Raw genomic sequence first — 12,376 nt, 5'->3', positions numbered from 1 at the left:
CTTTCTGTCAAGCAAATACAGAAAGAGATGGAAAGAAACAGAAAGAATAAAATACTGATCTCCACCTACACATGTTTGCCAAGTGGAATTTTACCTACTTATTTTATTTTTTAAACTGCTAATGTTAGACTTTCTGCCTAGTCATCTTCTGTTTTATTATCAGTCTTTGAAAGTGAAAGTGAAGTCGCTCAATTGTGTCCGACTCTTTGCAATCCCATGGACTGTAGCCCCCCAGGCTCCCCCAACCATGGGATTCTCCAGGCAAGAATACTGGAGTGGGTTGCCATTTCCTTCTCCAGGGGAATCTTCCCGACCCAGGGATTGAACCCAGGTCTCCTGCACTGCAGGCAGATGCTTTAACCTCTGAGCCACCAGGGAAGGCTTGCCTACACGGAGCTAAGCCTCTCGTCTCTCTGATCGGCTGACTCCTTGGCTTATTTGTGTTTTCAAACATAAATCAGTCTGTCTTGGGCTCTGGGAGGTAGGGGACTCTGAGGCCGACAGGAGCAGAATGGCATCTTTAACAGCGGGCGAGCAAGGTGTAGCCTTGTTTTATGAGAAAGACTGAACTTAGCAGACCCTTAGAAAGCCTTCCTGACCTTCCCTGGCGGCTCAGTAGTAAAGGATCCGCCTGCAAGCAGGAAATATGGGTTCGATCCCTGAGTCGAGAAGATTCCCCTGGAGAAGGAAATGGCAACGCACTCCAGTATTCTTGCCTGGGAAATCCCATGGACAGAGGAGTCTTGTGGGCTACGGTCCATGCAGTCACTAAAGAGTTGGACACAACTTAGTGACTAAACCACCACCACCAATTTTTAATGTTTATCCTTACATTACATAATACTCATCTGCTTCTTTCCTTGTCTTCAAAACAGCCACTTAAAATTCTGGAATTTACCAAGACAAATATTAACCCTGCATTGCACTGTGAAATTTATTCATTAGCACTGCTTCAACTTTTGTATAATTGAATGCTAGTAGTTAACTATTTGGGCTTCCCTGGTAGCTCAGCTGGTAAAGAATCTGCCTGCAATGCAGGAGACCCCACTTTGATTCCTGGGTCAAGACAATGCCCTGGAGAAGGAATAGGCTACCCACTCCAGGATGCTTGGGCTTCCCTGGCGGCTCAGACGGTAAAGAATCCATCTGCAACTCAAGACCTGGGTTCGATCCCTGGGTTGGGAAGATCCCCTGGAGGAGGGCATAGCAACTCAGTCCAGTATTTTTGCCTGGAGAACCCCATAGACAGAGGAGCCTGGTGGGCTACAGTCCAAGGGTTGCAGAGAGTCGGACACAACTGAAGCAACTTAATACACACACACAGTTATCTATTTAACCTACTACTGCAAAATGAGAAAATGGAGGAAAAGCATTGAATCTTACATAAATCGGAATTGTATGTATTCTCTTGATATCATGATAGATTGCACCCAACTGATGCCCTCATTTTTCTTCTTCCCATTGCTGGACATTCAGCTGCACTTACGTGGAATTTCATAGTGCCTTTAGCTTGCTGCTCCAAATATTTCTAGCTTTCATCACAGAATGTCTCTGGATAAATGCCTGAGGGGGCCCACTCAGCCATTCTGAGATTCACACAAAACTGAAAGGGCAGGGCCTGGGGCAACCCTCATCCACTTGGACTTAATGACAATCAGATGTGGTTGACACTCTTCATCATAGACTGTTTGGAGATGATCCTCTGTGAGCTGGATAATTTATTGATCTTTAGGGTGAAATAGCATTTCCATTTGGGGGTTTATTGATTGTAAAATTTTGTATTCATCTAGTCATGAGAGAGACAGAGCTGAGGAAGAAAACAATCAGCCACTTTACCATTCAAATATATTTGTAAACATTTCATTCCCTAGAAATGGTGAGATGCATCAATGGTAAGAAGATAAGCCTTTTGAGGGTTAACCCTTTTTTTTTTTAAACATCCTCAGTTTCTTGATTTAAACGATGTATCTGTTATTTTTTTCCACTTGTATAGCTGGATAGAGAGGTACAAAGGACTCAAGAAGAAAATGACTCCCAAGGTTATTCAAGAGTAAAGTTCCACGATTCTGTACGAAAAATCAAGTCTAAACCCCCGGTGAGAAATCCTGTCTTTTAAAATCATGCTAGCTTTAAATTATGCAGGCTTTAAATCATGTATTTTATTGATTTGTTTCTGTGTTTTGAAAATGTTCAATGAGAGATAACTATACACATAAGCTGACTCCTACTGCATGAAATATGCAAGAAAAAAATATGAGGAATGATTCCTACTTTCAAATCCTAGACTCTTATGGAGAGCTTAGAAAGCTGCCTATTGTGGGGAAAGAAAAATGCCTGGAAGGGCAGGAAATGTTCTTGATAAACTGATTTGTTCAGCTGTGAAGTTGTTACCAGCTTTTATTATGGGAAAAAGGGAGATACTAATTCAAGAATTAAAACAAACCAGCAATGGTATTTTTTCAAAGTTTAACAAACTCTGTATTGCTCATAATTGAAAGTATCTCAGCACTGGCCTATAAATCACTTTTTGGCATTTTAATCATCTTTTCTAAAGCTTTTATCTGCTGTAAATAATACATTTTTGTGTTTGTAGGAAGGTAAATAATTGCTGATTTATATTTTTTAAAAAGTAACTCATTAAAGTTACTTAACTAAGGAGGCCTGTCGTATCTGTTAAAGTTCATTACCATCAACAGGTAATGTGTTTAGGAAGCCTGGAATGCTCTTAGCATCCAGCCAGCTGTCAGTGAACTGCACAGAGCTTATCTCAGCCCAGATAATCTGAAATTCTACTGCTTGCTTCCTCTCTGTAGGTTCCACCTGGCTTCCCTTCTGCTGAGGAAGCGTATAACTTCTTTACTTTCAACTTTGATCCCGAACCAGAGGAGTCAGAGGAGAAACCAAAAGCCAAACATAGACATGGAGCTAACCAAGAGGAAAAGGAAGGAGAGGAGGAAGAGCCGCCTGTGCAGGAAGGAGTAAGCAAAACAGTATTTAGTGTAAAAACAGTGACGCGGAGAGGGAAGATGTTAACCGTGATGGTGATCGTGTTGGCGGTGATGGTGGTGATGAGGCTGATGGTGACGGTGAGATGATGATGGTGGTGATGGTGGTGATGGTGATGATGGTGATGGTGAGATGATGATGATGGTGGTGGTGATGATGCTTGTGATAGTGCTAAAGAAAATGGAGAAAATGCATGAAGTGATTAACAAAGACCTAGAAGAATTAAAGAATAGACATTCAGAGATAAACAGCACTATTACTGAAATTAAAAATACTCTGCCGCTGCTGCTGCTGCTAAGTCGCTTCAGTCGTGTCTGACTCTTTGCGACCCCATAGATGGCAGACCACCAGGCTCCGCCGTCCCTGGGATTCTCCAGGCAAAATACTCTAGAAGGAATCAATAGCAGAATATCTGAAGCAGAAGAACGAATCAGTGAGCTGGAAGATAAAATGGTGGAAATAATTTCTGAAGAGCAGAATAAAGTAAAAAGAATGAAGAGAACTGAGGATAGTTTCAGAGATCTCTGGGACAATATCAAACACACGTCCTAACTGAAAGCGTTGTGGATACTACATTCACATGACTTTCTGTAGCCCTGGATTTCTCCTCATAATTTGGGGAGTGGGGGCCTTGATTAAGTATGTTCACCTTTCCCTTGACGGAAAAAAGAAAAAGATTGGAGCAATACAGTTTGAAGTTTTTTCTTGCTAGACTCCACACAAGGATTAGGATTCATTTCATGTACGAAAATGTCTGCCTCTCCAAGGCAAATGGAAGCTAGTACTCTCTCCGCTCAGCCTTACAGGTGAACAGTTTTTGTGCCCCATACCACACCCAAGCTACAACTCAGACTCTGTAATTGTGGGTGGGATATGTGAGACCACAGAAAACACACCATGAAAAATGGGCAGACTTGAATAGCCATTTCTCCAAGGAAGATATACAAATGGCCAATAAGTACATTAAAAGATGCTGAGCAGCACTAATCATTAGGGAAATGCAAATCAAAATCACAATGAGATACCGCCTTACACATATCAGAATGACTATTAAAAATAGATAGGAGATATAGATAGAAAGGAAAGAAGGAAGGGAGGGCAGACAAGTGTTGGCAAGGGTGCAGAGAAACTGGTGCATTGCTTGTGGTGATGCAAGGTGGTGTAGCTGCTGTGAAAAAGTCTAGTGGTTCTTCAAAAATTTAAACATAGAATTAACATGTGATCCAGCAACCCCAATCCTGGGTATATACCCCAAAGAATTGAAAGCAGGCACTCAGATCACTGTACACTCCTGTTGATAGAAGCATTGTTTGCAGTAGCCAAAAGTGAAAGCAATCTAACTGCCCATCAAGAGAAGAATGGATGAATAAAATGTGGTATATACAAGAGAATATTATTCAGCATCAAGGAAGGAAATTCTAACATATGCTAAACAGGGATGAATCATAAAGACATTATGCTAAGTGAAATAAGCCAGTTATAAAAAGACAAACCTTGTGTGAATATTTTCACACTCACGGTGGATGCAGTCTTTCTGGTGGACCAACTACAGGTCCTGGCTTCCTCTGCGATCTTCTCTGAAGTTTTCTCAGCCTGTCTTTGCTCAAAGTAGTACTGGAACAAAGGCAGGAACAAAAAAGATCACACACTGATACCACAGGATATTTTCTCTTTTCACCTTTTGAAGTTTGTGACATTCTCTGCCTTCAGCTCAGTACAAGGTGAAGCTGGGAGTCAAGCCCAGGCAATCTGAGCAGGGTATGGACCCCACACTTGGTGCCTTTCCCACGAGGTTAGTGCCAGGTGGAAGGTTAAAATACGCATAACTCATGAACCCAAGTTCTCTAAGTCATTGTCGAAGAATAGACACTCTAAAAGGAGGACACCCGCATTGAGATTTCACTTGCTTTGCTTAGCACATCTCTTCTGACCCTTCTGATTTTGGCATTTTCCAAGTATGTGAAATAGTGAAAAAAAAAAAGCATATTAAATAGGAAAGTCAATGTCATTTTATGCTTTCTTTCAGAAAAGATAAAAGGAAAAGGTAACTTGATCTTAGGATATGTTGTTTGGTGCATTTAATATCATGGACTGTTTTTCCAAATACATTAATTGTCTTTGGGACTTCCCTGGTGGCTCAGTCAGTTCAGTCGCTCAGTCCTGTCCAACTCTTTGCAACTCCATGGACTGCAGCACACCAGGCCTCCCTGTCCTTCACCAACTCCCAGAGCTTGCTTCCCTGGTGGCTCAGATGGTAAAAAATCTGGCTGCAATGTGAGAGACCTGGATTCGAACCCTGGGTTGGGAAGATGCCCTGGAGGAGAGCATGGCATCCCGCTCCAATATTCTTGCCTGGAGAATTCCATGGACAGAGGAGTCTGGTGGGCTATAGTCCATAGGGTCACAAAGAGTCAGAGCCGACTGAGCAACTAATGCATTCACCGTCACTAAGTATCTTTTCGGGATTGTTCCTTGATGTTCTTTAATGTGACGCAGGATGAGGAAGAGTGGTTGGATGGCAAAGATGCTGAGGATCTTCTCCTGGGCTTAGATCATGCGGCTGAAGACTTTGTGGCAATCAGACCTGCCGATTATGAAAGTGTCCACGTTCGGCTGCAGAAGGAGAAAGAGCTCCTATTCATACCCAGCAGACGGACAGGTACTTTTTCTCTTGGTCTTCCTGCCCAGCTTCAGCATCCTCATTTTCCTTTAGACGAAATAGAGCTGGTGTGTAAAGTTAAAGTGAAAATGTTAGTCACTCAGTCATGTCTGACTCTTTGCGACCCCATGGACGATAACCCACCTGGCTCCTCTCTGTCTGTGGGATTTTCTAGGCAAGAATACTGGAGTGGGTAGACATTTCCTTCTCCAGGTGTATAAAAATGCCCAATTTCCACAACCGAACCCAATTTCTAATCTGACTTAATAATCAAGAAACAGGTTCAAATCATTGTACTCATTCCTTCCCCCACTGTGTCCACAAGTCTGTTCCCTATGTCTGCATCAATTTGAGAGAGTAGCATGGAAACATACTCATTACCACGTGTAAAATAGGTCAGTTCAGTTCAGTTGAGTTGCTCAGTCATGTCTGACTCTGCGACCCCATGGACTGCAGCACGGCAGGCTTCCCTGTCCGTCCCCAACTCCCGGAGCTTACTCAAATTCATGTCCATTGCATTGGTGATGCCGTCCAACCATCTCATCCTCTGTCGTCCCCTTCTCCTGCTTTCAGTCTTTCCCAGCATCAGGGTCTTTTTCAAAGGGTCAGTTCTTCACATCAGGTGGCCAACATATTGGAGTTTCAGCTTCAGCGTCAGTCCTTAAATGAATATTCAGGACTGATTTCCTTTAGGAAATTGGTTGGATTGGTTGAATCTCCTTGCAGTACTAGGGACTCTCAAGAGTCTTCTCCAACACCACAGTTCAAAAGCATCTGTTCTTTGGCACTCAGCTTTCTTTATAGTCTGACTCTCACATCCATACATGACTACTGGAAAAACCATAGCTTTGACTAAGACAGACCTCTCTTGGCAAAGTAATGTCTCTGCTTTTTAATATGCTCTCTAGGTTGGTAAAATAGATAGCCAGTGGGAATTTGCTATATGACACAAGGAGCTCAAATCTGGTGCTATGTCACAACCTAGACGCGTTCGATGGGGTGAGGGGTGGGAGGGGGGTTCAGGAAAGGGGGGACATATGTATACCTATAACTGATTCATGTTGATGTGTGGCAAAAGCCAACACAATATTATAAATCAATTATCCTCCAACAGTCCTTGGCGGGCTGTTGCTGCCTGTCGCTCCCATGGACCCCGCAGACCGTCAGCAAAGATCTGTTCTATGAACAGATCAAAGTGTGAGGAAGTAAATGAAGTCACGTGGACGCCAGCAAACTTTGTAATTTACAGAGCACTTCCTCATCCTTCACCCCATTTAATTCTCCCAGGAGCCCAAAAAGATAGATATGTTCATCCCTTATGAACAGAGTTCAGAGAAGAGGCTGGCCCAGATTCACTCCACTGATGAGGCCCGCAGCCTCCCCTCTGATCTGGGTACCACACTCCTCTCGGTGTGTGAAGCCACGCGGGCCAGTTAGGTGTCGAATTATTTCATGATTCTCCAACACAGTGCTGCAGGGAAACACGTTCACCTTCCCCTTGGTCCTGCTTCTAGACATCGGTTTGGGGCATTTGCACTTTCCAAGAACCAAAGTAAAATCTCTGGTGGTGTCTTTAATTCACCAAACTGCAGCTTGAAATGTTTAGGTTGGCATTGATGTGGCTCGTGTTTATGTATGAACTGTCTAGTGCCTACGTATAAAAAACTTCCTGAGAATGTGCAGCCCAGGTACCTGGAAGACGAAGGCCTTTACATCGGGGCAAGACCGGAGGTGCCGCGAACCAACCAGAACATCATGGAGAACAGGCTGCTGACCCAGGAACCGGTGAGCTCTCAGCCCTGTTCCCAAGTGTAGACAAGGAAGGATTCACAGAGGGTCTTTAATCTGAGGGGCCATCACTGGGGTGTGGGGCTCATTTCCTTCTGAGGGTGTCTGCAGACTGGTTCATTCTGTCGCTGTTCTGTTGTTATTTTAATTTGTCCTCCATACCTTTAGTGACCCTCAAACATCACCCCTCTCCGCTCAATCCCATGTTTCCCAAGCTGGATTCAGGCTCTTCCTACTAAATCAGATATTGGCAAACCATTTCCCAATTCACAGAAATTTTTAATTGTCCCAAGATAGAATGTTCTCAATTGTTTTTCTCCATGGTCGTCTGTCTTGAAATTTTCACGAATACAATTTCCCTGGTGGTCCAGTGATTAAGAATCCGCCTGCCAATGCAGGGACACGGATTCAATCCCTGGTCCAAGAAGACCCCACAGGCCACGGGGCAACTAAGCCAGCACACCGCAACTACTGAGCCCCTGCTCTAGAGCCTGGGAGCCACAGCTGCTGAAGTCCGCGCGCCCGGACCCCGTGCTCTGCAAAAGAGACGCTACTGCAACTAGAAGGGAAGGCCCAGCACTGCAGCTAGAGAGTAGCCCCTGCTCACCCCAGCTAGCGGGAGCCCCTGCATAGCAACAGAGATACCAGTGCAGCCAAAAAACTTAAAAATAAAAATTAATTTTTAAAAATTGTTTAATAGAAAATGTTTTTCTTAAGCGCTCCTGTGAAAGTGAAAGTCGCTCAGTTGTGTCCAACTCTCTGTGACCCCCATGGACTGTAGTCCATGGAATTCTCCAGGCCGGAATACTCGAGTGAGTAGCCTTTCCCTTCTGCAGGGGATCTTCCCAGTCCACAGATCAAACACAGGTCTCCCGCATTGCAGGCGGATTCTTTACCAGCTGAGCCACAAGGGAAGCCCAAGCACTCCTTTAGCTTTTTCTTAAACTTTTTTTTTTAATCAGGAGGGCGCTGAAAACTATATCTTAATTCTGGGGAGCATTAGTGAAGACTCAATATTTTAAATTTTTTATCGGAATACAGTTGATTTACAATTGTGTTAGTGGCAGGTGGATATACATATAGCCACTCTTTTTTTTTCTTTTAGATTCTTTTCCCATATAGGCCATTGCCGAATACTGAGTATAGTTCCCTGTGCTATACGGTGCTGGTGGTGTAGTCTTTAAGTCATGTCCGACTCTTGTGACCCCATGGACTGTAGCCCACCAGGCTCCTCTGTCCATGAGATTCTCCAGGCAAGAATCCTGTAGAGGGTTGCCATTTCCTTATCCAGGGGATCTTCCCAACCCGGGGATCAAACCCTGGTCTTCTGCATTGCAGACAGATTCCTCACCAGCTGAGCTACAAGGGAAGCTCATGCTATATAGTAGATCTTTATTAGTTATTTATTTTATATATAGTAGTGTGTATCCCCTGGAAACCATAAGTTTATTTTCTACAGCCACGACTATATTTCTGTTTTGTAATAAGTTCATTTGTACCCTTTTTTTTAGATTCCACATATAAGCAATATCATATGTTATCAGTCTCTGTGTCTGGCTTAGTGAAGACTCAATTTCTGATAGAAATAGGGACTTTAAAATGTCTAGGGAGTGGGAGGTGGGAGAGAGGTTCAAGAGGGAGTGGACACATGTATACCTATGGCTAATTCATGTTGATATATGGCAGAAACCAAAGCACTATTGTAAAGCAATTATCTTTAATTTAAAATAATTTTTTTTAAATAAAAGATCTGCAGGGCAAGGGGAAGGTGCATGAAATATGCGTGGTGACAGAGGATTTCCCCACAAACGCTGTTTATTTTTGTAAACCATTTTCTGTCCTTCTGCTTGATCCCAGGGGAGGAGATGGTTCGGAGATGACGGCAGGATCCTGGCTCTGCCAAACCCCATCAAGCCGGTTCCTTCGCGCCCCCCCATGTTGACACAGGCGCAGGACATTAAGGCAGAACTGGAAACACTGTATAAGAAGGTAAACCTCCCCCTCCCGTTTTTAATACATGAATTTGCTTGAAAGTGCTTTGCTTTCTGAAGGGCTTGGAGTGATGAATGTGCAACATTCTATTTTGACTTTTCTTAGCTAATTCACTGTCTTGCACATAAAGAGCAAACAGCAAGCCTGTTACATAAGACTGAGTCTCCTGCCCACACCGAATCCTTTCTTAAACCCTTTCTTTCATCAGCAACGAGCTTCCCAGGTAGGAAGGGTTGGGTCAGTGTCTTTATTCCCATGTCCAGGTTAGCTGCCCCGATAGTTTTTCTTTTCTCTCTGTCATCTCACACATACGGCAGGGTTATCTCCCCCACTGTCTCTGTGTTATATCACCGGAGATTGTCCATCCTCCCAAATCCTTTCTTTGGTATTTTTCTCGGCTCTTACCACGCTGCCTGGCTTGAGTCCTGGCCCTGCCTCTTGTTTGGCTCACTGGACCCTCCCTCTCTCTGCGCTGGTGTTTCTTCCTTTGTAAAATGAGCTTAATCATGGCATCCTCCTACTAGGATTGTTGTGCAGATGACTGAGATTGGAACAGGGCTCAGTGAGGGCTGACCGCTGGTATTGAACAGGCAGTTGCCTGCCTTCACTTTTTTCTTCCCCTCAACGATAAATGATTACATTTATTAGTTATCCTTTTTTTTAAATTATCAAATAAATATATTCTGGGGGAAAGAAGCTGTATTAAAATTAAAAGAATTGCTAGGCTTTGGTTACATATTTCTTTAATATCAGATACATTCTTACTAAAAGTTCAGATAAATCTATGAACATGTAGTGACATTAGAGATTAGAATAATTATTTTTTAAATGCTTCCAATTTGGGTCAACATAGAATGACTTTTTACTATGAAATCACTTCTAAACTTTCAATCTATGTCCCTTAAACATATCATGGTTTTTGTTTGCTATATTATCATTACAACATTATTATCAAAGCTTACAACTTACACATCTTGTCCAGGACCACAATTTCCAATATTCTTTTGCTTTAGTTTTGTACTTATGTGAATTTAATGATGCAATTTATGCTCTTTTACAATCTTTCTGTTCCTCAAGGATTTTGTTTTTCTTAATTTTTTAGCTGACAAATATTTTGTTTCTATGTCTTGGAGCTTCTGTTGTTTCCTTGTTTTCCTAACTTATATCCATATGTACTTGGGCTTCCCTGGTTGCTCAGACATTAGAGAATCTGCCTGCAATGCAGGAGACCTGGGTTCAATCCCTGGGTCAGGAAGATTCCTTGGAGAAGAGAATGGTAACCCACTCCACTGGCCTGAAGAATTCCATGGACAGAGGAGCCAGGCCGGCTACAGTCCGTGGTGTTGCAAAGAGTCAGACACGACTTAGCAACCCACACCCACACACACAATCCAGTTGTACTTATTCCTTAAATTCTTGTGTATTAAGAAAGACCTGTCTTGTTTTTTCTCGGTTTTTTATTTTCTTCCTTCATGTTGAATTATATTGCTCTTGCTCTCCTGAAGTGTAGCAAGGATCGCCTCCTTCAGAAACTTGTGTAATTAGAGATGTGTAACATTTTGACACTACTAAAGCCACACAGAATAAGAGGATATAAGATCATCCTATAAAGCTATAGGACTATAGAGTTAGGGGGTGAACAGAGAAGACCTGGGCCCAAATCAGAGAGTCTGAGCAGAGTCTGGGTGTCTACTAAGTTGTGGCTTTGGGCAGTTCCCTTGACTGCTCTGAAGCTGTTTCCTTAATTAAAAAATCACCATCATCTCTACCTCATATGACCATTATGAGTTTTGAGATGATGTATGTGTTTGCCCTTTTATTAAATTGTGAAATTCTATAAAATATTGTTATCAGAGACAAATATTAATGAGTGGCCACTCTGGACAGAAATGTGGACCCTAGGAGTGGATTTACAAAGCAAGCATAAACCCAAGCCCCAGGCCAAGAGAGATTTACCATCTACTTGCTTTATGACAAAGATACATGATATAATTAGTGATCTAGACAGTATCAACTTGTACCTAATAATCCATCCATCTCCATCCATCCATCTACTTCAGCATGAAACACTGATACAATGAAGCACAAATTTATGGGCTAAAATTAGAAGATAGAAGAGTTATTACTATGGAGAGTAGGATCTTAAGGGAGGCCGTTAATCTTATCTGTCTCCTTCAGAAGTTCTGAGCTAATTGGGAAATGCACAGGATTCAGAGAAGGATGCAGATCTCAGTTACAGCTAAGGGCGAGGCTGGATAGGAGAATGCAGCTTGGACCCAAGGCGGATTGGGCTCCCTGCTCCCTCTCCCATGAATTATGTCCCACGTGTAGAGAGTTTACCATGTGGCGTGCCTGCAGGGAACCCATGGGGCCAGTGAGCTGGCCCTTAGGAGACCGCTGAGTGAGGACAGCTAGATGCCACCAGTGACTCTGTCCAGCCAAGAACTTGGACTAGTGGATCTTGGGCTCAACTAAATCTCCACTCAGACACCGTCTTCCTTCTCTTTGGGGAAGGAGCCAGTGGGGAGAGGACAGTCCTTCATTCCAGTCCTTTTGAGAGGGGGAGCTTCCTAGCTTTGGGCAGAAACAGGAAAGTAGAGGAAGATAAGATTTCCACTAAGAGGGGCTGGTCATCTTGCTTCACAGAGCAAAGAAGTTAGAGAAGAGAGAGATCTGAAGGGGCTGAAGTCTTCCGAGATCATTTCCTAGAGGGTTAGGCTGCAAACATAGCAAAGCGTGGAGAACAGGCCAGGCTTCTTCCTACGAAAGAAGCAAAGGTTATATTAAAGGAGTTGTTCTGTTTAGTTGTTAAGTCATGTCCAGCTCTTTTGCAGACCCATGAACCATAGCCCACCAGGCTCCTCTGTCCATGGGATTTTCCAGGAAAGAATACTGGAGTGGGTTGCCATTTCCTACACCAGGGGATCTTCC

At 43.2% G+C, this 12,376-nt stretch overlaps 1 protein-coding gene across 3 annotated transcripts in view; it reads left to right on the top strand.

The window, feature by feature from the left end:
• Positions 1–12,376, top strand: part of CC2D2A (coiled-coil and C2 domain containing 2A) — a 126,041-nt gene that overhangs the window by 34,809 nt on the left and 78,856 nt on the right. For all 3 annotated transcript variants that reach the window (XM_061145484.1, XM_061145480.1, XM_061145485.1), the window contains 5 exons: positions 1,994–2,095; positions 2,814–2,978; positions 5,503–5,665; positions 7,314–7,450; positions 9,311–9,442. In XM_061145484.1, coding sequence (XP_061001467.1) covers positions 1,994–2,095; positions 2,814–2,978; positions 5,503–5,665; positions 7,314–7,450; positions 9,311–9,442 — 699 coding nt within the window. The remainder of the gene's footprint in view (positions 1–1,993; positions 2,096–2,813; positions 2,979–5,502; positions 5,666–7,313; positions 7,451–9,310; positions 9,443–12,376) is intronic.

Source organism: Dama dama, chromosome 6 (assembly GCF_033118175.1).
Source record: "Dama dama isolate Ldn47 chromosome 6, ASM3311817v1, whole genome shotgun sequence".
NCBI lineage: Eukaryota > Metazoa > Chordata > Mammalia > Artiodactyla > Cervidae > Dama > Dama dama.
Note: the sequence above shows the minus strand (reverse complement) of the source record. Positions and strands in the feature narration are given on the sequence as shown.